Source organism: Thunnus albacares, chromosome 15 (genome assembly GCF_914725855.1).
Source record: "Thunnus albacares chromosome 15, fThuAlb1.1, whole genome shotgun sequence".
Classification (NCBI taxonomy): domain Eukaryota; kingdom Metazoa; phylum Chordata; class Actinopteri; order Scombriformes; family Scombridae; genus Thunnus; species Thunnus albacares.
In genome coordinates, this window is record NC_058120.1 from 11,504,644 (window position 1) to 11,530,347 (window position 25,704).

The window sequence follows — 25,704 nt, forward strand, 5'->3', positions numbered from 1 at the left end:
TCAAAACTGTACTAAAATACAGTACTTGAGAAAATGTACTTAGTTACTTTTCACCACTACAGGCCAGATGTTCAGCTGTAGACTGACACTGGCCTGTCAAAAGCAGGCGGTCCTTTGCTGCATTCAGGGATCGTCGTAAATTGGAAAAACTTTAGACGAGTGGGCCTTTCATTGATACTTTTTTTGTTCTTATTTGAACAGACTTCTTAAAAATGTCTAAATGGGATTGTGGTGTTTTATTTCTTATCTTTAAATTCCTAAGCGAGTGCGTTTGTTTGTTGTAACAGTTGTAAACAACACAAAATCCAATTTACGAAATCTAATCTGACAAGTGTTCCTTATTTACTTAAACTGCTAAACAATAACATCTAAAGGAAAAAATATAATTTAACCGCCTCTAGTTGCAAGGGGTTATCTATTTCTATCACATTTCAATCACCTTTGTTGGGCAGCTGACTTGCGCTGAAATTGTAGTTTCTATATTTCCAACAGGCGTGAATGTAGCATTAGCTAGCTCTTCGCCTCTCTTCAAAGATGCAGCAGTGACTGCTGGCTGGGTTCAGTACGAGCTGTTGACCTGCTCTGGGATGTGTGTGACCGTGTCCGAGCGACTTTTAACATGTGAAAAGAAGAAACTAAGCGGAGTAAACACATTGAGATTCTCAGCAAGAAACTACGGAGAAAAGTTTTACTTCTGAACAGAGTCGTTGGAAGGAAAAGAAGTTGGCGACTTCGGTACGTGAACTGCTTTTTTGACAACTTCACCATATCCAAGCTAACACAATTTAGCTAACAAGTTATATATCATAAGGATTTATCTTCTGGGGTTATTCTGTCGATATTAATGGTGTGTTTGTTAGAGATGATGAGAAACACTGGATTTTTTTAACCTTGTTCCCTCCACTTGGGTTGTCGTTAAAAAAGTGAAGAAAATTTATCGTTACCAGTTTGCCGTTGCTCAATTTCAGCAAAACAAATTGATTACGCTCAGAGTCACAGTGTGTGAACGTTACTCAACATCTGCATGCGTGTATTTTTCTCTTATGAATTTAGCCCCTCAGGAGTCATGATGTACTCGTGTAAAAACACTGCACCACATTCCTCCAGCTCCTCCGCATTTGACGTGCATTGCTTGCAGACATTGCATAAAGATTTTAGGTACATTTTGTGTGTAATGTAATTTCACAATAACCAAGCTTAGAAGCCCTAGAGGGGGGCGGGAGTTTCAGTAAGATAAGGGATGTTTGTCTTTCAGTTGAGTGAACTTTGATCAGCTGCTTGAATCTGGTATATATATTTTTTCTTTTTTTAGGGAATGAGATTTTTCCACTTAAGCATTAACTTGTGAGAAAAACTCACCTCCACGCTGCAGTTGAATCATCTGCTATTTCCTCTTTCCCTGCATCCCAATTCCCCCCCTACGGTGCCCCTACTTGGCCCCAACAAACCTAATTGTTTTTTCTAATGAGCACCCCAGTGAGACACAGTGAGGTTTTAAATTCAGGCTGTTCATAGGTCATTGACTTTCCCCACCAGCTGTTAAAGAAGAATGGAGCCAAATCAATCAGTTACCAGTGAAAAGTTCCATCTTTTGCTTATTTGACCTCACTTGACCTCTTAGACAATAACGTCTCAACTTCATTTAAGATAAATGTTGCCTCGATACGATTAACAGCGCTGTCTTCCAGGTGGTCCAGACAGGAAACTGCCCAAGTGTGTCTTGGATCTCAGAGTTGGCACTTAATTCTCTTCTTCCCGAGTCTTGGTATGCTGCATCTGTGATTAAAATTACGAAAGCTGCAGAATTCAAAAGTGGTTTCAACTATAATTTTGACAACCTGCGTCTGAGCTTTTCATAAGTCACCTTCTGTATTATTGGTGTTTATTTGACGCTGCTTTGAAGACAGTTCAGGATCTCACGAGACCCCGAAGCTTTTGCAAGTTCCAGCTAGGGTTACACTGTTAGAATTAAAGGTCGACTTTAAACTAGACCTGACAACATGGTGTATGTCTGAAGGTGGAGAGTGTGTGTCATACGTAATTAAGCATTCCAGACACCCGAGGGAGGTCAAACTCTGTGGTTTTGTTGTTATGACGTCGACAAACCCCCACGAGTGCACGAGGGAGCTGGTTGCCCTGAAGATGTGGTGTAATGCACCTTTAAATGGGCACCGTCCAATTCTATTTATTTCTAAACTTGCTGTCTAATTTTAACCAGCAGCCCCGTCCTCTTCCTCCCTAACACTGGAGGACATAATGGAGGACTGCTTACCCTCTTGTCGTCTACCATTTATAGTTTTTAAGAAATGGAAGTCTTCATTTGTCATTTGCCAATTAAGATGGCGCTTGCCAACTTCACTTGCCAGGTATGCATTTCAAAGTCTGCATTCTGCGGTTGTAGGTCGTCAGTGGGGAGGTGAAAATTGCTATTTCTCCTTTTTCACCACAGCGGGGAATGATTATTCTCCCATTAAGGGCTATTTTGGCTGGGTAGTACGTGCACCATATGGGCAAAGCTCTTCACAGTGCTCTGTGGGTGTTCATCGGGATGGATCACTTATCGCCACATCTAAGCAGCATGCTCAAAAATGTAGTGGGCTAAAATAAGAGGCTCATATGCTGTCGTGTCTGTGGGAAGTCACTGGTTAGGGCTGCGCTTTTGTAGATTTTTTTGTGGATTTGATTGAGGTGAAGAGAGACTGTCAGGGTTTATTGTTTACCCCAGTGAATGAAGAGCTGTTAGTCTCTTAAGGCCTGTGTGTCGGGGGACAAACTGCAGGAGTAATGTGGGAAAGAGGGCACTCACAGAAAGGCTGTTTGTCAGGGGGTATTTTCTGCCGGGGTAGACGGGGTAAGAGGGTAAGAGAGAGGTCATGCAAGATAAACATAGCACCAATGCTGAAATAATAAAGACTCTCTGTCTCAGTTAACCAGTAGGACCCTGGACCTCTGCTTGCAATGCCAGGTTGGATTTTTATTTGTTCTGAATGTAAACATCCGTCCTGACTGGTGGCGTCTCAAAGAAACTCGCACCACCATGTCTGACTGACGACATCTCAGGGGACTTATGTCATACTTCCACATTCTCTCGGGCCTTGTTGGGGCAGACGGTGAATTGCGACTGAATGCGGTAGGTCTCCGACTGTGAGAGAGCGGGGCAGCAGGAATTTTCTAAAACTATTTTTAGCTTCTCCTCCCATCAACTTGTTTTGCACAAGGAAAAATCAGTTTTTGTTGTTAATTGTTGCACAAAAGGCTGATTAAGTTCCTTTTTGTATTCAGATGCTGGTCCAGCCTATATGTCATCAGTTGCCTGCGCTGTCAATTGGCCTGTGGATTGGCAGCAATCTTGGTATCCAATTAGGGCTGCAATTAACAATTATTGTCATTATCCCTTTGATCTTCCACTTATTTTCTTGATTATTTGATGTATCCTTTAATCTATGAAATGGTGAAAAATGCTAATCACAATTTCCTGGAGCCCAAGATGATGCCATCAAATTGTTTGTTTTGTCCAAAAAACCACGCAAGAAACTTAAAGAAGTTTACTATTACATAAGACAAAGTTGAGCAGAAAATACTCACAATTGAGAAGCTGCAACTAGGAAATATGTGGGGTTATTTGCTTGAAAAATAACTCAAACTATTAATCAGTTATCAAAATCTTCAGCTCTACATACAATAAATGTTTTTTTGATTGGATGTCCTGTCACTTCCTTAATGTCTTGTCTGTGCCCTCTGTAACCCTTCCTGAGGAGACGGAGAAAGTGACAGCAGAAGTTTCATTTTCCTCTGGCTTCCTCTCTAGACATGTTCGCTGGTCTCACTTCTCTCATAATCTTGACAGGCTGTCAATGGTGAAAAATACTCTAGATAGTCATCACCCCCCAGGGACCTTTTTTTTTCTTTAACACATCAGGCTTGAGGTCTTAGTTCAAGGTATACGTTTGTCTGCGGGCAAGTGAGGCTTTTAACACATTTGTGGTGATGACTCAGTATAAATGACCTCTTTATTTGCATGAGTGCTGTATCTTGGCCAGCATCTGTCCCCCTTAATCATCTGTTTTGTTGTGCTTTAAAGAAAGGAATTCAGGCTTTGACCGCGTGGATCAGTGTAAAGCCTGGCGATTAGAGGAACAAGGAAGTTTATCAGCCCATCTGAAGAAGTGATCCATTGCAGGTCTTTCTTTTAATAACCATCAGATTGGCTCTTGTAGCATCTGTCTTCCATTAAGGGGCAAATTGCGGATTCCCATGTAGGGAGGTTCATGCTGCGGGTAATGCAGTCATCAGCTGTGGGAACCAAATGCTCTCCATTTGTGTGAAAGGGCAGCTAATTCAAGCACAGGTGGCCAGCTTAGCATGAATGTTAGCCTGTATGTAGTGTTTTCTCTAGGATTTGAAATTAGGCCATGCCCCCTCCCTATGAAAACAATGATTTGGATTTGCCATATGTCAGCAAACAGGAGGTGGAAGTTAATGAATTACGATTGTTGAATTCTGTCCAGATGCGTTAAGATTGTAGGTTACACTGACTAACCGTGTCCAGTAAGGCGTTTTTCACTTTCTCCACCCACACCATCTTACTACACCTACAGACAGCCTTTGATAAGACACTGGAAAAACAGTTTTAAAACCCAGACATCTACAGTATATCTAGGTTTTGAGCCCAGTAATTCTAGTCTAGCCTCTTGTTGACCGAAGACAGATTAGCAGAGTTTTGGTCTGGTCATTAAGTGGGGTTAGCTCAGAGGTCATAGTAGGTTGGATTATCAGAGGATTTTATTAGTTCACTGTTCACCGAGACAAGTTCAAAGCCTGCCCCTCAACATGAACACCACTCCTACAGGTTAGGCAAACTAACCCACCACTTCAAACTCAATCGGCCGAGTTTGGTCAAAGACTGTCTGAGGGGGCTTCATTCGTGAAGAATGTCATTGTAGCAGTGCTGCATTGACTGAGCATAAATCAGCATGTCTTACAGCGTTTGTTATCCTTTTTTCCTCTCAAAGATGCAACAAGATTATTGAGCAACAGACACATTATATGGATAAAAGTTCAGTTTTTATTCTCTGGTCACTGACTTGTATTTTTAATTGAAATATTTTCCAATCTGGGTCAAACATAGTTGGTATATGTGTCCAAAAGTGAACATACATTTCATTTTAGGGTAAAAGAATTGATCCTTTTATTCATTTGTTGTGCTTTGCAGTAGGGTGATCAAAAACAGTTTAAAAGCTGCTGAATTATTTTTGTCCAGTAAGCTTTACTTTAGTCCAGGCTGCAGCTGCACGGACCCTACAGTCAAGCAGTAATCTTAATGTGCAGATCCAGCGCTGTGACTTTTCTCCTTGCATTCCTGCACATCTTAATTGGCGAACCTCCGGGCAGTGGGATCGGTTTGGCCTCGGCTGGCCTGGCTGTCAGCTCGGCACAGTGGCCAGCAAATGCACAAGGAACAATGCCCATCCTAATCCCTCAATAATTCCTGCTCCTCTGATCTAGCTGGCCCAAGAATGTGATGTTTAAAAGGCCAGAGGCTCACCAGGAATCACAGGGAGCCAAGTTCTCATGCACAGTCTTCCATGATGATTTGCTGTAAAGAGCCAGAGAGGCAGTGATGTGAGAAACTGGCAGCACAGTGGCTCCGAAGGGACACACCTCATCATTAAGAGCACCACTGCCTGGCATGAAAGATTAGAAAAATACATGCCACCAGGGGTGAACCTGTAATCTCAGTGGACGGTTTTACTGATAATGAGAGACTTGTTTTGATGTAACAGAGATATTTGTAACACTTAACTATTTGTTTCAAACTGGTCAGAATTATATCAAATTTATTTGTTTGTGGTGGGCTCCTTTGTTTCATTCTTTAGTTATTTTACATTCAAGCATTCATAATATCATATTTGTGTTGGTGACTTTTTTGTGGAGCACTTTGAAACGCTGGTTTTACGGTACTTTACAATTATAGAAGAGATACTCAATATGATTGTGGTTCAAAACGCACTCACAGAGGTTCTCAAACCCTCTCGCATTTGCTTTGTAGCGTCCATTCATCTCCCACTCCTGCCCTTTCCCTACCGATTAGCATGAGCTCATATCACAGTCGCCCCTACATACCTCAACCCCGGCTACACTATACATTACCAAGTGGCTGACATGAGCTAACCCAGAGCAGCGAGCAGGGGAATGGGAAGAATTTCCCTCTTACAGTAAGACATGATTAGACTGTGGCTTGTTTGCCTCACTGCAGTGAGCCAAGCCAGTGGAGAAGGCATGGGTTACTTGACAAAATAATAAAAGACTAACTTACAGTCAAAGCTAAACTTAGAGGGTTTTATAATAAGAACACTCCAAGAAGGATCAACATTTCTATGCTTTGTGTTTTTTCTTTTGTCAGCTCCAGAGGCCAGAGTGCCATGCCAGAGGGGTCCCATTCTGCTCTCCACCAGGGCCCAATGGGGGAAGGTAAGATCAATGCAGTTATATTCGGTATGACCCATTCTCTTATGATTGCTACCTATGGATTGACCAGTCTTACAATATGGAGCTTTAATATGTCAGTTTATTCCTACTGGTATATTTGGTTACCCAGGGCAGTGTTCTAACATAACACAGAGGAAGCAAATGGAAAAAATGCTGGAAATGGAAGAAAAGAGGAAATGTAGGGGCTTTGAGAGGCCGAGCTGAGAGAGCAATGAACTCCCCTCCTACAGTCCCGGCTGGCAGAGAGGTTCTTTGTGTGGCTGTGGAGCTCGGCCAACCCCCTTCATACAGCTGAAACTTCTGTACGCTCACACATATCAAACCAGAGTCTGTCAGAATCACCGACAGCTAAGATGGTTAGTCTAGCCAGCGGTGCTGACCTTGTATGCTGGGGGCCACTCAAATTACATATTATTTTAGTGTTCATTATCTTCAGTCACAGAGCCACAGCATTGACACAGGGCCTCTTTGTATCTGTTTGCCTGTTCTGTCCCTCAACCCCCCCCCCCCCCCCCCCCCAACGCCTCCTCTCCTCTCTACTGAACACATTTGGCACTTGGCTTCCACTTTGGCTAAAGAATACCAATGTGTCAGTGGTTCCCTTTTTCTTCTGCGCCTGTCCTTTTGGTTCAGCCTTGGCCAGAGGAGGCTTTTGGCCTGAGGAGACGTGTGCCGCCTTCATGAAAATTTCTCTCTTCATTTCCTCAAAAGGCCACTCTGCACCGACTACACATACTCACAGTTCATATTGCAGCTTAGATGTCTAGCATGAAATCACCTTGGCATGACAGAACACCCACTTGAAGTTGAAACATTTCCAGGTGGATTTTTGTTTGCGGACCAGTCGGAGTTAAAGCGTGACTGACCTAGTTCCCCAGATGTGGATGGTTAGATGGTAATTAAGGGGCAGGGCAGCTGGTAATGCGCTATCTGTGTGAGGTGATGATTGGATGTGGTTAACAGACAGGAGGAATGCACACGGTGAAAGGAAACCCCCCAGTCTGTCTGGTCAAGGTAAACAACAAAAACGTTGTGGTGACCATCCAGCTCCAACTGCTCCGAAGGGTCAAAGGGTTATGAAATGAACAGAAGCTGTTATGATTTCACCACTAGTAGGCTTGGTATGGCACCGGCATAAAGGCAAATATTTCGGCTATGCTCCAAGGTGCACCCAGATGTTCTTTTTAGTATTTGTTCACAGTGCTTTGCTTTGAATCCTTTTTCCAGACGAACTGGATGACAAAAACCCACATAAGAGTCCTCATAATTTCCACCGAAACTTCCTGAACTTTCATCACCATGGTGGAATGTGAACCAGCAATCATTGTATCCCGTATATGAAATATCTCCCGAAAAGCTAGTGTACGTCCAGCCTGTCAATCCAGAGGACCGTGGCTCAGGCCTGAGGCAGCATGGAGCAGCTCTCTCAAAGATAAGGACTCCCTCTGACCTACTTAACCCCTGGCAGGAATGTAGCTGTGTGTGCAGAATGTACAGCTTTAAAGGGGTTCTGGGGGGACGGACGGATCATCTCCATTCTCTGCAGCTTTTCCAGACCAGTGGGCATAGGGTTGTGGACATAGATAGATGATGGCAGGGATGGCTGCGTCTCTGAGTGGGCTTGTTAATGGAGCTCCTGGACTAGAACTCTTTCACCGCTTAATTGCCTGTGGTGTTAAATCACAGGCAGCCTCAGGTGAACCTGCAACAACTCCTGTTCAGCAAAGTTTTGAAGTCATGCACAGAAACCCAATGAAACTTCAGGCAGCCCCTTGTTCTGTACTCTAACTACTGTTTCATATGTTTATGTAAATCATTACACAACATAACCACCATTGTAATGGCTTTTATACAGCCCCACATTCACTGTATTTCATTTCATTGTTTGGCTCAGACTCCCGTACTCCTCACAAAATAATTTATTTCAGTGTAAATCATTTTACAGCCCCCTACAATAGCATTCCTCCTATAGAGCTCTTCCGCTAGATTACCCACATTAGTTACAGGCTTTCTGTTTTGAGTGTTCCTGTTAGATGGCCTCTTAGAAACTCATTTAAATCTATAAAACTCCTTATCAACTTCCTCCGTAACACTTAGCACTCAGCTGAGGTTTGATAAGCAAGCGTGCAGCGCGTTCAAAGATTTTTATCTGTTTGCAGATATGGTGTTAAAGTACAGTAATGGCTCAGTCATGTTTAATGTAGTGTATTCAATACTTTTTCTTGTGATTTATTATAGCATGAAAAAAAAAAACAAAGCTGCTCTGTATTCAGTAATGTATGCAAAAAACAGATAAAAGTCCCAAAGCAAGATGTCAAATTCCTCATTTGACTGCCGTGTATAGAAAGTGTGAATGTCTGAACCGCAAGAAAAACAGCATCACACCCTTTATAACGTAGCATGTGATAAACAGCTTGATGTGAAGTAAATGGAGTCCTCCCTGACCTCCTCCCCTCCACACTTCACACAGCTGTCCTGCCACCAGCCTGCGTGGACTCTGCAGAAAGGCGCTAACAGGACAGCAGTTTGGTTGTAAACTGTCAAACTGGTGGTAGAGTTTACAATGGACTCACACCTCTGGCCTCCGTCAGGTCCAGATGGCGTGTGTTGTCCAGAGGAAATGGTAGCTTTGAATAGATGGAGGGCTTGCTGTGTGTGCTAGTGCCTGAAGGGCTCCTGGAGGGAGGGAGAGGGGGGGGAGGGCTTGTTGATGGTGGAGTCTCCTAAGTGGATCATCACATGCCTATGCACTGAGGTCAGCTGGCACGGCAGGATCCTTTAAGAGCCAGGGGAGGTTTACAGGATTAAATTTGAGCTATTTGATGAGTTTTGAGCTGTTGGTACTTTGAGAAATCTACCTCTTTGAAACATGTCACTCTTAAATGCTGGCATGGTGATATTGTTTCCCTACCTCACATCCTGTTTTTATCTGCATATTATAAGGTTGAATCTACAAACAGAAATGTTTTGGTTTTTTTTCCATTTCATATCAGGCTTTCTGAGAAACTGTAGTAAGATAAGACAGTATTTTGCAATAGTAGCCACCCTTTTACCACATGTTTGTCTGAGCATTTCAGGAATCAAAAAGATCTTTTAAAGTACACAAGTGTCAAAGTGTTTACATATACTTGGTAAATGAGTGAAAGCGCAGTTAGTTTCACTTTTGAACACTAGAATTCCCCTAAAATTTCCCAGCACAACATTTTGACCTTGACTGTCACTGTGGAATGCAGGTTCAGTTTGCATGTGTGAACTCAGCCTCTGTCATCCAAAGCCATATATTTACCGACTTTCTGGCTAATTATTAACTCAGCATTAAAAGCTCCTTGTGAAGCCAAAGGCAGGTGTAAATCAAACAAAATCTTTTATATGTAAAAGGCTGTTGAAGGCAGAAACTCCTTGATGTGACCTAAATTCTTCTCTCCATCAAGGCATAAGAAATCAATCCAGTCTCAGTGTCTAATTGTTCTGACTCATGCTGTTTGATAATGGTCTGTGAAGACCCCTGGAGGCACCCTCTAGGCTTGTGCCTCCTGCCCTCCTGTGGGGCAGCCATTCACCGTTGCCAGGTGGGGAGGAGTTTTTCCCATGGGGATCAGTACATGACTACCTCCCCTGTCTCCCAACACCCACTGGGGGAGGAGCTGAATGCCAGAAGTTGTGGAGGGGTGTTGAAGAAGGAAGTTCTGAGTGGATCTTGAGGGGCGGAAGGGCTTTATTAAGATGTAGCGCAAAACATCATTCTCTCTTTATCCCCTAAGGAAAACAGGGTCACACACTGTGCCCTTGGCTCTGAAAGATAAGTTAGCAGATTAGCAGTCGCCTCAAGAGCCAGTTTGATGTTGTGTTTTTGTTTCTTCCTTGCTTGTGAGTGAACATACTTAATCAGCCAACGAGGAAGTAAGATTTTCCACCTTGTTACATGGTTTAATATGGGAGGTAAAAGTTGTCTTTATGGCCAGTGGGAATCTCCACAAAATAATTACTCTTTTCGCAAGCACAGTAAAGGAAAACAGATGGAAAGACAGCAAGAATGTGCTCCAAACTCTTTTTTTTTTTTTTTTAAGGAAGTTATGTTGCAAGAAAAGTTGTAAACTTAACTGAAAACACTTTGGGTTGTGTAGACTCATCCCAAATTACTGGCACTTGAAAAAGTCAATTGTGTCTTAAAGGTATAAAGATATGAAAAGACAAGTACCAGGAAATAAGGGATCAAACAATATTTCACATTTTTATTGTCAGTGGTCATGCGGTTGCATGTGAGATCAAGGTGTTCTTAGGAGTTGTATCACAAGGGGGACTTTAAATGTGATTCATTGTCCGCTGGATTCAAATTCATCACCATTTGGTACATGAGTCACTATGAATCAAGCAGGAGCGGCTGTGTGACGGGCTACTAACAGAGCACGCAGGGGCTTGTTCTTTGTCAGTGGGGTGTTCTTGTCTCTGATGCTGTCACTCTTACTCTTATTGCTTGTTTTCTGTGCTTAACGCTAACGCAAATGACAGACTTGCCATTGGCAGCGTCGCAGTGAATACTTAGAGGAGCCAAGCTGCTTCAGAGATGTGTCTGTTACCCACTATCCGTTTTTCAGTGGTAAGAGAAAGTCCTTTCTGATGCTGCCTTTATGCAGCTTTAGGGTGAGGATTTGCATGCTGAACATTGATATAGGCTGTGTTGTTCCTGTTTCTTTTCCCCTAATTTGGTTAGAAAGCAAAAGGCCACAGGCCAGACAGGAAAACACAGCGGAACTTTAGCACAAAGTCTGGATTATTGATATTTATAGGCAAATATTGAATGAAGTTTGACTGAGGGTTGTAGTAAGTTCAGTAAAAAATAATCATCAAGGTGTGTCTCACTGGGAGACAGCGCCTCTTTTCGCATGTAGTGCTCACTCATCATTCATCATATTAAAAGTGTAGTTATAGGAGTCGGAGGGATTATAGACAGGCTAAAAGGAACATATTGAAAAATCATCCTGGACTTTGACACCTTCTCCTTTGGTGGATGAATCTCATCACTGCCGTCTTCTAAGGTATGCAACGATCGGTACATTAGAACATGTATCAGTTACAACAATCAACAATTATATGTTGTTTTACTTTATAGAAATATTTTAAACATATAATTAATACAACTTGACAGGGATTATTATAGTCTGTTGTTTACGCTTGTAACAGCGTCTATTGTGCTCTTTGGAACCTGCACTATAATCTTTTGGCTGACGTAATTATTACTCTTGTTTGTGTCTACTTTGTTTCCTAATACCTTAAGATAGTAGACAATGTGTTACCATATTTCCATCCTGTCATGAGTGCAAAACAGACACGTGATAAGACAGGTACGTGGACAAGGCAGTTTTAAACGATGGAAAAAAGAAGACTTGAGTCCGTCCTTGGTAGGATTTGCATGGTTATCTGCATAGAGGCTGGTTTGCATGAACTGATGAGAAAATGCGAGTCACATCATCACAGGATTTTGCAAGCAACAACTAACGTCATAGCTTATATGCTGTGGCTTATCGTGTCCTCAGAGGACGTGGTAATATTTAGCTGGAAATAGTTGTTGCTCTGGTTTGCCAGATCATGTCAGTGGACGCTCTGGTTGGAATATTAGCGAGTCCTTCTTAGATGTGTCTGTCATTAATCAAGCACGCTAAGATTGTTTTTACACAAGCCAGAAGGTTTTCTATATAAAGGAATGCTTTGTGTCCCACACGCCAACAAACTCAGACAGATAGAGATCATTTCTGTCATTCGTGTGACTGTTGCCTTTTAGAAAAGTTAATAACCAGGTGCTCGGGGTATTCATTTCAGTGTTTCTGTTCACCTCTTCCACCACCTTATTAGGCACTTCATGTCATTCATATAAACATGATGTCAGAGGCAGAATAGTTTCATGAATTGTCTGCATTGTTAAGCTCAGACCGAAACAGCAAAAAGCGTAGACTTTACATTAGTAGCTCTAGACTGATTAGTCATCGAGCCCTTCGGACGGTGAGTGAATGTCCTGACTGTTTTCAGCGATGAAACAGACACGATGAAACATTCACTCTCAATCACCTGTCATAATCCTCACACTCACTTGCTTCTCATCAAGTGAACGGTCCTGGACAAAGATCTTGTTTTGTTCATTGTTCAAAATCACTTTCCATTAACTTTAACTTTACATGGTAACTTGGTAACTGGTCGTATTAGTGCGCGGTGGAACTGCATTAAAGCAAACTACTGTCCAGGGGATTTGGGTTCAGGGAAGCAACAAAAGAAAGAGGAAGGTCATGCCTGTAGCATTAACACACCTTTGTCTGTAAATGTTAACCTCGGCTTAACAGCCAGGAAACTGGAATTCAAAGAATTACAATGAGGGGTTGGGAGGTTTTTTGGGGGGGAATTTCAAGCATTTTTCTTTTAGTAACAACATTAGTAATCTGTTCACATACAAGCAACTGATCAAATGTTCACATAGACTCTACACACTATGTGAACAGTATTGCTGGTGTGTTTGTTGAGCCTAAGTGGACTTTGAAAAACTGCTGTAAGTTGTTGAAGTTAGAGGGCTGTCTGAAATGCAGTCCAAATACTATACTATCTCTGTAGCCCTGATTTTGTTAATGATTATGTCTGTGAGTTAACAACTGTACCGATGCAGTGCTGAAACAAAGGAGAGTGTTGTGTTTTGTTGAGGTTGTATACTTTGTGAAGTCGTGGTGTGTGAATGAATGTGGAAGCCCATGGCTTGGCTTAAATGGAAATTTTGCTCTGGACCATATACTTAACCGTCTTCGCAACCATGCTGTGTAAGTTATGATTTAACAGGTCAGTCCACTGAGCTGTTGTTGTCAATAAGTGCAAATATGCTAAAAATTCTGAACTATATACAGTACCAGTCAAAGGTTTTGACAAACCTTCCCATTCACTTGATTGAAAAAGTGTGTCCTAACTTTTGAATGGTACTATAGATGTGAAGGCATCATTCCCTCACATATGACCTGTATGAACGTTTTGTAGCAGTCTTCTCATAACAAATGTTATAAATTAATTCAGAACGTGAAGCACAGACTTTCTTCACACCAGAATGACTTTTACCTGCATGTGTTAAATCTCTCTGATGATTACCTTTATGACATACCATATTTAGCTGTTGACAGTGTGTGGATTTATGCGCGTTTTCCAAAGATCTCCTGTTTCAAACAGTTATCACTTTTTAAACACAAAAGTGTGTTTGCTGATGTTATATATGATCGTTTTGCAGAAAACAGATGGTTTAAACTATTCTACACTGCTCACTGCTCCTGTTACGGTGGTTTCTTTTTATAGACCTTTCCCTGCAGTTATTGCCAAAACATCATTGGCATTTGTGCTTTAAAGGGTGAATTCCACGAACTATTTTTCCTTCCAATAAAGTTAATGGCAACAAATTTGCTGTTAAAGCGGTCAGAAAGCTGTACTTATCTTTGATCCATTTGAGTTGCTGGAGAGAAAAACTATGTATGCATGTATGTTTATTCTTTCTCAATAATTACTCTCCATTATGGCAACAAGAAAATTGCAAGATCAACAATATTGAACATAGAAATCCACCCTATAGATATATATCACATTAAAATATGACAGTGACAAAGAACACCGTTCATACTATGTATGGATATATACTGTGCATGGAACAAAACACCAGAAATACAATTTAATCATTATTTTTCAAGTGAAATCTTGTTTTACTGTATATTTTAAACTAAAGTTAAAGATAAATGTGATACCAGGCAGTTTGCATTTCTCCACATCTGACAACAGGGTGGCACAGTAATGGCTATGGCCTTGCCACTGTGGCTACAGATCCCTCAGAGATTAGTGATAAATGTTTGCAGATGCTGAAGAGACACTGTGGCACCGAGCATGACCAGACACTCTGCTTTTACACCGTCTGTAAGATAATGGTTGCTTATTATTTAGTATATCGAGAGGACTGCAGTATAACTGATGCGCATTTGATTGTCTGTAAATGCTTGATAAAGTGGAGTCATAGAGGATGTAGACTACACTGCAGATCATGAGTCATCTTTGTCCCGAGTGACTGGAAGGATGGAAACACTTTGCACCGGATTGCATCGGGAGCAGGGCTTATCGTAGACCTGCATGTTGACCAGGTCATTTGCATTCCTCTGCACGGTCTGTTTCAACAAAGTCAGTAGTGAGTGGTCCATCATGGCTGTTTTCCCCTTAAACATGTGGTGTGTGATACCAGCCACAGATAATGCATGCCTGCAGAGGCCATATCTGAAGTGACCAATCAAAGCTGAGCTTGTGATGGAGTCAAGTATGTGCTCAAATCTTGCAAGATAAGTCAAATGTTACTTCTACACTACTACTGTGCACTCTTTAGTACAGTTCAGGTAGATCTGCCCTATTCTAGCACTTCTGAATTTAATTCTGAACACAGATAAGCTATATAAACTAGAAAATTGTGAAAATGTGCAAGCACTGTGTTGATTTTGGGCTACTCCTCATTGTGCTGTTCCTCCCTTTCCCTTTGACTTGGCATGGACTGCAGTTTGCAGCACAGCAGCTTTGTTATAAAGGGATATTGGGTGGGAGGAAGAGAAAGGAGGAAGGGAGTTTCACACACCAGACACGGTGCAGGTCAAAACCAAAAGTAAAGACAGAAGTGGCAAAGGAAGCAGATGCCTCATTTTAATTCATTGTGGTGTAGTGAGAGTAATAGCCCACCACTACACTCCTTTTACACCATCAACCCTGTGATTTGTCACGGAGCGTAAACAGAGTTTTCTCTAGTGGTCAGCTCCTGCTTGCCAGCTCATCCGTTTCTCCCAGTGAGGTTTAGCATGGGAACTGTGTTGTTGGGACGGCTTGGTGTGGATTGTGGAGCAAGCAGTGCAGCGTGAACGAGGCTCTCATGAGCTCAGTACTGACTCATGGAAAGTTAAAGGATGCCAGAAGGTGGGTGGGTGTATGTGTGTGTGTGTGTGTCTGAATAAACTGGAAGGCAGTTTGATTCTTCATGTGAAGCCCATCATCCAGCTGCCTGTCGCACTTTTTTCAAGGCTTCATAAATCACAGACTTCAGGCACTTCCCAGGCTCTCATGAAATATTTTGCTTGTTTAGCATAATTTATTCCAAGGAGAACAGTAAAAGGTTATATGTTCTCTATAAAACTGTATATGGGAGATAAGTCAAGTGAGTATGCTGGTTAAAAGTGAATCCATCAGCCTCTAACAGACTGCTGAAATACCTTTTCTCTACAGCATCAGGTTTGTGTTATCGGCTGTGGGCTGCTGACCAATGATGCAAATCTAATGATGAACATATTTAAGCTTAAGCTTGTCAACACCGGAGTAGGGGAGTGTATTTCAAACTCATGATATAAACTACATCTGTAGGCTATCAACACCAAATTATGCTCTCCATCCCCACTTGGCAATATCACTTACCTGAGTCATTTCATTAATGTTTTGCTTTATGATGGTTTGTGCCTCATACAACCACATTTATTAGCCTGAAGTCAAATTACACGACAAAGCCTCATTTCTTCAGCTTGGCAAAATGGGTTTGACCCTTTTTGCCCTCCGAATATTTCAGGAAATGGAGTTCTACACACAGTGGCCACTCAGTGGCCCATTCTCACACCGCCATGACTTCATATATTTAGGAAACTTTTGTGAGGAAAATTCCCCATCTGGCCAGGAAGGATGTGAAACTGAATATGGATGCCATTTCTCTTAAATTCAAACGTAGCCCAATAAAGACATATAAACAAACCTCCTGGTCCCTTTCCCCCCCTTTTTTTTCTTCTCATCAGTTTTCCCTCTCTCTGTTTTTCCAAGGTTAGTCCTTCAACAGTCAGGAGAACAAGAGGAAATGGCTGGATTTTCCATAGAATATGCAGTGTTGTAATTGGGCAATGTCGGTAATGATTTGAGCAAGGCTTTTTACCGTAAACCACTCCTCGCTGCCTCAGGCTGGGAGTAGAAATGCAGAGACTTGTGTTTTATTGATTTCTGAATAGTGGTCTGTTCAATGTAGCTAGAACGTTTACAGAATTATATTTATCTGACTTTCCAGACCACTGACTATATAAAATTGAAATTTAACCAATAAAAATAGCAGATGTTTTAAAGTGAAACTCAAACCAAACTGTATCTTTTGAAATATGAAACACTCAACCTCTTAAGGCTTGAAAGGTTGCCATAATAAGTGTGTAGTGTCTCTTTTACAGAAGTCAGTTGGATACACTGTTTTACTGCTTATGTCTCAAATCCTGACACCTGTCCTCTGTCTGTGTCCCTCTCACCTGTCCCAGAATCTCCTCAGTTGTCCTCGCCCCTCTTCGCCACTGAACATGACCGGGCAAACGTTGACTTGGGACCAGACTGCTACAGCCAGCTATGTGTGGAGCCACTGGACGGAGAGGGTGAACGTCCAGTGAGCCTGGTGTCCACCCTGTCCTCTGGCTCATCCCGTGATAGTCGCAGCCTTTTTGGGAGCACCGTTGCCCTTCCTTCCTCCAGCACCCCACCCGTACCGTGCGAGGAGGACATAGACTTGGTGCTCAGCCCAGCCGTAGAGCAGGCAGGGGACCACAGTCCCACCCTCACAGGCTCCAGAGGTCACTGGCGGGAACAGCTGGAGCCCAGGGTGATCAGCAACCAGTGGAACAACAACAACGCCACCTCCAACAAGAAAGCAAGTGATAAAATACTTCAAACCCCTGCCTCTCCTGTCGTCACGGACACCATGGCACCCAACCCGAAGCTGACCTATGTGGACCGTGTTGTCATGGAGATCATTGAGACAGAGCGCATGTATGTCAAGGACCTGCGCAGCATCGTGGAGGTGAGGGTTATGCTGACTGTACTCAGATTGAATTTTCTGTTACAGTGACTGTTTTTCACTTTCAGCCAAGTATTCACTGCCAGCCAACCGTTTGATAATATAGAGGGTAAATCATCAGTATTCTGTGTATTTAAAGCACATGTTTGGCTTGGATTAATATGAAACTATGACTTAATGTCTGCAGCACACTGCAGAGGTGATTTACTGAATTTGGCTAGCCAGGAGCCAAAATAGAGGAACTGGACTCAACGGCTGTTGAGACCAAATAATGTCTCCTCTATTCCAAGCAGCTGTCTGTGGCCACAAATGATTTTGGTACTTGTAAAATATCCAATCATTTTTTCTTTTTCTTTACCAGGTTCCTTTCAGATCTCCTGCTTTCTAAACAAATAAGTCAGTTTACAAAAATGCATGTCTCACATCTGGCAGTTGTATGTATTGTTTATAGATTTCTAGCTCATACAGATCAAGGCTGTCGAGCAGTTTATGATCTGGTCGTAGTGTTGTATATAAACCATTTTGTATATTTACAGTGCACTGAAAGTTTACAGCCTGTAGTATAAGATCACAGATTGTGCTCATATCTGGAGTTCAAACACAGAGTCATATCTGGGACACAGCGCAGGTCTTCCGTGGCCTTGTGATCTTAGTCAAAGATCGTAGAAATCTCATCTTAGAGATGTAAAGCATGGAAAGTGGGCCAGGGATGATATCACCACTCAACAGACCACTTTTCTACCTTTTGTAGTCTGGAAACAACTTCCAGACAAAGAAACCTCCTTGGCTCTCAATCTTCCTCGGTCTTGCATAGAAACAGGAGTACTCTGCTGTCAAACAGTCGCCGCTGCGCTGATGGTAATGTCTTTAACACGTGAGGCATTTCTGAAACAGACTGGCAGTAAACCAGCTAGCACCTCTCCTCACCTTGTCTCTGACTGTGCTGGCGTCTGGCAGTTGCTGCGGGAGGGAGCGCACCCCTCGCCTCAGCTTGAATAACGGCTTGCTCCTGACAAACACTTCCAGGACTTCTAAGTATTTCAGTTGACAGGCGCAGCAGCCCTGCTTGGTCTGGCCCCGGTCATACAGGCCCTGCAGCGAGCTCCAGACTAGCCTGAGCTCTCAGGCCCTCCCAGCCAACACAAACACGTCCATCTTTGCGCCAACTGGAGAAATAACACAGATGAAAGGATAGCAATGGGGTTTTTCCATAGAATACCGTGTGGGAACTTGGTTTACTACAGATATATCTCTTATCCTTTTGTGATTACACTATGGCTTCAATAACATTGATTCCATATGACTTACTTTAATGTCACACCAGGGCTTGAATCTGACAAAGGTGTGTGAAAATGTTTCTTCAGTAAACTAATTCAAAGTTTCAAAGTGATATTGACACTGAGCCCACAAGCAGCTGTTGAGGCTGTGTCCATCCTTGCCTTTGGATGTATTTTATCACTCACTCGCAGATCTCTCACTCTCAACTGTCTGTCCATGGAATAAAGTTTTGAGAACAGCTGTTCGACCCAGTTGGTCTCACATGTCTAAAAACATCCCCAACACCTGGCCTGAACACACCCACAACAATCATACTCAACATTGTTAAAGCAAGAATGTGGTCTGTGCTTATGAGCTCAGAAAGAGCTTGCTGTATAATTCTTAAATCTTTTTAAGAATTTTTGATTTGTCCGCTTTGTCCCAAAACAGTCCTGCTTATTTTTTCATAAAGCACAGCTTGTAGCGCCATAAGCTAGGAGACTCCACACACAGCAGTATATCTCTCACGCTATGCTATAGGTCACGTGTATATGGTGTTAACACTTGTGGTTAGTTTTTCTATAGGAGACTATGAGACGCCCTGCTGACTGCAAGTCAGCATTGCTCTCACTGCACTGGAATTCTCCATCCATCCACGACCGGCTACAGTTCATTCACTAGTGCGACGTGATGACTCTACTCTTAATCTGGTGTCCTGTTAAGTGTGTGTGTGTGTGTGTGTGTTTGCACCACATCGTTAGGACAGATGGGTGTGTATACAAGCTGTTTACTGGTATGCTCTTTATTTAGTCGCTGCGTGTGTGCGAGTTTGTCTCTCGTCAACATACTCCTCTACTTGTGTGGAGTTGTTTGTGTAACACATGAGTGTGTAATTGGGCATGAGGGATGGTGATCATCCAGATGTTGGCATATTCGGCTTCTGTTTTTAAGATATTTTTATCTGCTTCAGTGTACTCCCGAGGCCCAAGGGTAGCCGGGTCCTGGGAGGGGAACAAACTGGTGATGTTTATGGTCTGGGTACAACAGAACCTCTTCCAGAAACACACACACACTGACCATTAGTCAATGGAACAAATCCTTAAAAGGGTTCTTTAAAGATCACATCACTTACATGTGAATTAATGATGCTTCTTTTTAAAATCAGAAAAGCCTTGAAATCCTGATACACTTGACTATTTATGTACATTAAATGAAAAAGATGTCATACACTGTAGCAATCAGTTGGACAAACCAAATGTCTTTGATGATTGTTCATCAAAGAGTATATAAGGAGGACACAAGTGGAGAAATGTCTCTCTATTATTATACTCTTTCTGTTGGTAAGAATGTGCGAGTGCTTGTGTTACACATGTCACCACATATTGAAATGAGCTGTCTGTTTTTTAACTCAATTTTTAACTCAATCACTACTGTTTTTCCAGGACTATTTGGCTCACATTATCGATATGAGTAACCTTCCCATACGGCCAGAGCAAGTGTGTGCTCTGTTTGGAAACATAGAGGATATTTATGAGTTCAACAGGTGAGTTTTTTTTTTTTTTTTAAAGATATTTTTACTTAAGAACAACTTAAGCTACTGATTATACTTGAAGAGACACTGATTCATGGTAGCCTGGCACGGCAGAGAAGACAGGCATTGAAAAATTATGACTTCCTCATATACTTACTTTGGGCGAGGAATACTTTCACACACTTTGAAGTGTTGAAAATAAGATATGAGGAATGTTATGAATGCAAGACGCGTATTTCACTCGTTGCTGATACTTCCCCCAGTGATTCAAAACGGATACAGTGAGTAATAAAGAGCAACACACACTACAATAAACACACTTTTTGCACATATCTGAAAGCCATGGAGCTTTACATTTAATCATCTTATGTCAGCAAGTGCTCATTGCTGACCACGCTGCTTGCCAAAACACACATTAACATTCCTCTCTCCTCTCACAGTGAGGACTCTGCCTGGTAATGCCAAGGCTATCATACAGCACTGACGCCCATATAGGGAAGATTTGATTCTTATTACTTTTTAATAAAATTCTAACCAGCTGTACAAGAGCGATAGAAAGTTTTTTACAGATTTTGGATCCAAAGGGCTTCTAGTGCTATTTTGAGCAAAGGGATTACATCACAGTTAGAGGGTTGTGCTCTTTTTAAGTAATGCTTAGAAATCAAGATAGCCTTTTTCAAGCTTTAATCAAGCCTTTTTTCATGTCACATTTGGGTCATGGCATGCTCGTGTCAGCCTGTGAACAGGTGCCACATGTTTACTTAATTTTGCAACACAGGTGTGCCAGTTTGCAGGAGGCTGCCCAGGGGAAAGCATATTTTTGCTGTGTGAGAGAGATAAGTCTCTCTACAGTGTTTTAAAAGCTATGTGGTCATTTTTTCACCCTTCCAGGGATCACATAGACCATCTATTGTACACACTGTACGGTACAGTATGTACAGTAGATGACTTGCTAACAGTATGTTACTATGCTGTAATTCAAACCCTTGCAGAACCAACATTAACTGATGATTAACTGATGACCTGCTTTGCTTTTATCCAGGAGTTTCTGTTCTTTATAACACTTAATCCTCTCCAAACCTTAAATATTGTTAACCAAGTAATCATGTGGTATGAAAAAATATTGACACTGTGTCCAATTTGAGCTTCAAGATTTTTGTCATTGTACCATAAACATGTTGACACAGTTGCTTGTAGTCAAGCGTCATAGATCGCGTCTTTGATCTGACTCATGGAACATGGTGTGATGAATTGTGTTTGATTGTCATAACTTGATCTGTTTTGTTAACGATAGCTTTCGTGCCAAGAACTATTTTTCCACATATCCAGCCCTCATTTACACGGTGATGTCACACTGTGTAAAACGGTAGAATGCCGTACAAATGTCAGGATTCGCTTTCCCAAGCAGAGAACAAAGCTTGTATTTGATGGGACTATAAGCATGTATACTTCCAAGTCAAATGCATGTTTGTCATGCTCAGCCTTGACATGCAAGAGGGCTCATTTTTAACATGTATGTATGCTGCCCTCTAGTGGTGATGTTTCTTAACAAGGGTCAAATCTCACTCAAAGCAAAAATAGTCAATAGCAAATAATAATCAGTTTCAAAGTATTAGTGTTGATTTATTTATAGTAGCCACCAATCATTATTCCCTCCTTCTTTTCTTCCTTCCTCCCTTTGTGGTTCATTTCTGTTTTTGCTTTCTTTCCTAGATGTTACTTTTAGATTAACACGTCTATTAACATTCAACTTTCTCTTTTTTTTTGTTAGTGAACTACTGCAGTCCTTGGACATGTGTGAGAATGACCCTGTGGCTATCGCCCGGTGTTTTGTAGATAAGGTGAGTATAGCCATCTTCCTCACAGCAGTATCAGCTCCTCAAGGAAATAAACAGTAGTGATGTTTTGTCTTCCTTTTGTTTCCCCAGAGTGAATACTTTGAAATCTACACCCAGTACTGCACCAACTATCCAAAGTAAGTAGCTAGGAAATATCCTTTTTAAAGGTGGAGTGTGTAGGATTTAGTAGCATATAACAGTGAGGTTGCAGATTGCAACAAACTGATTACCCCTCCCCTTCCAAGCGTGAAGGAGAAGCTATGGTGGCTGTGAAAAAAAAACACGGAAGGCCCTCTCTAGAGCCAGTGCCTGGTTTGTCCATTCTGGGCTACTGTAGAAACATGGTGGTGCAACATGGCAGGCTCTTTATGTAGATATAGAGGGCTCATTCTAAGGTAACGAAAACACAACAATTCTTATTTTCAGGTGATTAAACACTAATTAAAACATTCTTGTGAATATTATTTTCCATTTCTGCCAAGTTTGTTCCGCTAGATGCCACTAAATTCTACACACTACTCCTTTAAGTATCCTTTTGTTGATGACACCAGATGCGACGTGTCCTTAAATGTCATTCTCTGCTCCTCCAGCTCAGTGGCAGCACTGACCGACTGCATGAGGAGTAAAACTTTGGCCAAGTTCTTTAGGGATCGTCAGGCTGCTCTGAAGCGTTCTCTCCCTTTGGGCTCCTACCTGCTCAAGCCAGTCCAGAGGATCCTGAAGTATCACCTGCTGCTTCAGGTACAGAATGCCCTCAGTGGTCATTTTGCTTTTTATGCTTTTTTATGCCTAAAGGCTTAAAAACTATTTAGTATTTTACAAGGCAAAAGTACAGAAAAATCAGAAAAAAGACTGTTTTAGACTCATCTTTGTTTTATTGTGCCTGATCTCTTTTTAAAGGAAATTGCAAAGCACTTTGACCCATATGAGGAAGGATATGACGTGGTTCAAGAAGCCATAGACACTATGACAGGAGTGGCCTGGTACATCAACGATATGAAGAGGAAACATGAGCACGCAGTCCGAGTGCAGGTCAGTTGGAATTACCATACAAACACACATACATGCAGTGTTTGGATATGGTACATAGACAGTGAAGATGTATTTGCATGCAGTATTCTCCCTCTTTTTCCCCCTTCTCTCTCTTCACAGTCAGACGTATTCATTCTTTTTGTTTATTTTACTTCTGTGGTCCTCTGAAACACTCTCAGTGCCACTATAACTCTTCCTGCTCCCATGGGAGCCTAGAGGGCCCAAAGTAATTTCTTTCATTTATTATTCCACATATTTGTTTCTCTTAATGAAGCAGCCCTGTGTGACTTCCATCATGTGTAAATATATATTTTAAAACTCCAAATCTCTGAGCAGATATTGTCTAAAGCAAATCCATGAACCCTCACAATTTGTCACAATTTGACATTGACCTGTAAGCCTTCTATCAAGTCTAGTTGAGTGTTAAAGTGAAGACTACGGCATTTTAATGATTTCCTTGGTTTGAGTCATTGAGTGGCTTTTTCACCTCTCTGATTTTCTTTGTAGGGATGTTTTATAAGGATTAAAAATAAAAGTTGACACTGAGCTGCATTTTCTTTCACGCCGAAGGAACACGGCTGACAGTGTGTTTGGGGGGGGTTTGTGCTTTCATGTGCATCTGCAGGAGATACAGTCTCTTCTGATCAACTGGAAGGGTCCTGACCTGACCACCTATGGAGAGCTGGTGCTGGAGGGCACCTTTCATGTCCTACGGGCAAAGAACACCCGTACCCTCTTCCTCTTCGAAAAGATGCTCCTCATTACCAAGAAAAGAGGGGAACACTATGTCTACAAGATCCACATCTCAGTATGGTTTTTGACATTTTTTTATTGATCAGTGATTTGATAGTTTAAAAAAAAATGTAACGTGGAAAAATGATGACATCTGTGTGTAACAGAAAACCGAATAAGATCATATTTCCTGTCACATTACATGAGATTTATATTATAAAGACACATTTTTTAATAAGCAAATTAATAGCTTACTCAGCTGGGTTTAACCTCCACTGCATCACTGCGTTCATTGTGATTTCAGTGCTCCACCCTAATGCTACTTGACAGTGCAAAGGATCCCCTGCTCTTCAGTGTCATCCATTTCAAGCATCCCAAGCAACCCCATACAGCGCAGGTAAATGTGAACTGTAGTACACCAGTAACTGTCAACCCTTTTCACCCCTGCAGCACAGTTACACAACACATAATATTGCATTTCAGTCAATGAGTTCAGGATTATCACAAAACAGTCATTTTTTTCAAACACTTCAGAGCCGCTGGCTCTGACTGTATAATGTCTCTATTCTGTATGCATGTGTGTATTTGATGTATCTTTATTAGCATGAATGACTCTTTCTAAATGACAAGAGCTTGTTGTTCCAGGCCAAGTCAGTAGAAGAGAAGCGTCTCTGGGCCCATCACATTAAGAGGCTCATTCTTGAGAACCACAACACCATAGTCCCACCGAAGGTAAACAACATCGTCGCCTCACACAGGATTTCTCTCTCCTTAGATACTGAAGAATCACCTTGTATTAAAACACACTCTCTCTCTTTAAAGGCAAAAGACGCCATCCTGGACAATTCTAACTGTAAGTGTTACAAATGGAGTAACTTTTGTTATGCTGGGACCAATTTAACTGTTGCCATAGCAACCGAAGATGCTGCTCACCAAAGAGAGGGTGGTTCATTTTGAGAGGAAAATATGGAATGCCGTTAAAATAACCAGGCGTAGCCGCCCATATCCTATGTAGAGAAAATTGTTTTTGTAATTGGGATTCTGAGTGTAATGACATATCTTCTCACTGCCTAGATCCTGGGAAGTACCACTATAGTCCTGAGAGGCTGAAGAGAGCCGAGTCCTGTCAAGCTGAAGACTTCCATCACGCAGGACGAAATGGGAGGAGGAGATCAGGTAAAAGAACCACCCCTACTGCATTTTGTATCCATAAACTCACAAACAAACATTTCTGTCTGTATCTATTTGTAATAGTAATAGGGTTTCATGTTTAAAAAAATGTTTGTAAAAGAAAAGCATTGTTGATCTCCCCATTTTCAATTTCTCTCTTTTTAGAGCCAGCAAAACAAATCATAAGGAGCACAAAAGGTTGGTACATTGTTGTCACATCGGATTTTGGCAGACGAAAGGGCAGATTCATTAACAGTGGGTCAGTTAGATCCACATTCTGGGCACCGACCAGTCGCCCAGCAGCCCCACAGCCCCCCCTTCCCCAAGTTTATTTTCTATCTGTCGAATAAGAGCTTGACATGTCTCCATCTCGCTTCTACTTTGTTCTCCCACAAAGACACCTGGAAAACAGATCAAAAGACACACACACTCACACTCACACCCATAATGAAGTTAATTATATGCCACATTGGTCGAAAGCTTTGTCATACACAAGCTCTTTTCAGTAGTCAAATTCAACCTTGCCTTCAGATCTGGGCGTCTCCCCGCTCTCATCTATTCTAATTGGCCATTATGAAAGAGAAAACCTCAAGAGAGAAAACCAGTGTAATGAAGAAGCAATTTTCATGTCAACCTTCCCATCATGGTGAGGGAGTAGGTCATCACATCCTGGCTAATTGCATCATGTCCAGTTTGAGTCTGTGAGAGGAAGATGTTTCTAATTGGTATTTATCTAATCACAAGGCCTCCCTTAAGTCTGGGCCAGACTAACTGCTGCCCCAATCACTCTAGAGGTAGAGATTGTGTCC

The 25,704-nt window shown here is 41.9% G+C and overlaps 1 protein-coding gene across 4 annotated transcripts in view; it reads left to right on the forward strand.

Moving 5' to 3' along the window:
• Nucleotides 1-522: 522 nt before the first annotated feature.
• LOC122998065 (pleckstrin homology domain-containing family G member 3) overlaps nt 523-25,704 on the forward strand; it is a 31,182-nt gene continuing 6,000 nt past the window's right edge. For 3 of the 4 annotated variants that reach the window (XM_044374643.1, XM_044374644.1, XM_044374647.1), the window contains exons 1-14: nt 2,251-2,366; nt 6,404-6,471; nt 16,806-17,338; nt 20,035-20,135; nt 21,895-21,964; nt 22,052-22,098; nt 22,552-22,702; nt 22,862-22,993; nt 23,619-23,801; nt 24,030-24,122; nt 24,371-24,457; nt 24,548-24,578; nt 24,800-24,901; nt 25,061-25,093. In XM_044374643.1, the coding sequence (XP_044230578.1) occupies nt 2,257-2,366; nt 6,404-6,471; nt 16,806-17,338; nt 20,035-20,135; nt 21,895-21,964; nt 22,052-22,098; nt 22,552-22,702; nt 22,862-22,993; nt 23,619-23,801; nt 24,030-24,122; nt 24,371-24,457; nt 24,548-24,578; nt 24,800-24,901; nt 25,061-25,093 (1,741 nt within the window). In that variant the 5' untranslated portion in view covers nt 2,251-2,256. Of the gene's footprint in view, nt 736-2,250; nt 2,367-6,403; nt 6,472-16,805; nt 17,339-20,034; nt 20,136-21,894; nt 21,965-22,051; nt 22,099-22,551; nt 22,703-22,861; nt 22,994-23,618; nt 23,802-24,029; nt 24,123-24,370; nt 24,458-24,547; nt 24,579-24,799; nt 24,902-25,060; nt 25,094-25,704 lie in introns of those variants that run through there. The other variant, XM_044374645.1, reaches the window with a different exon arrangement.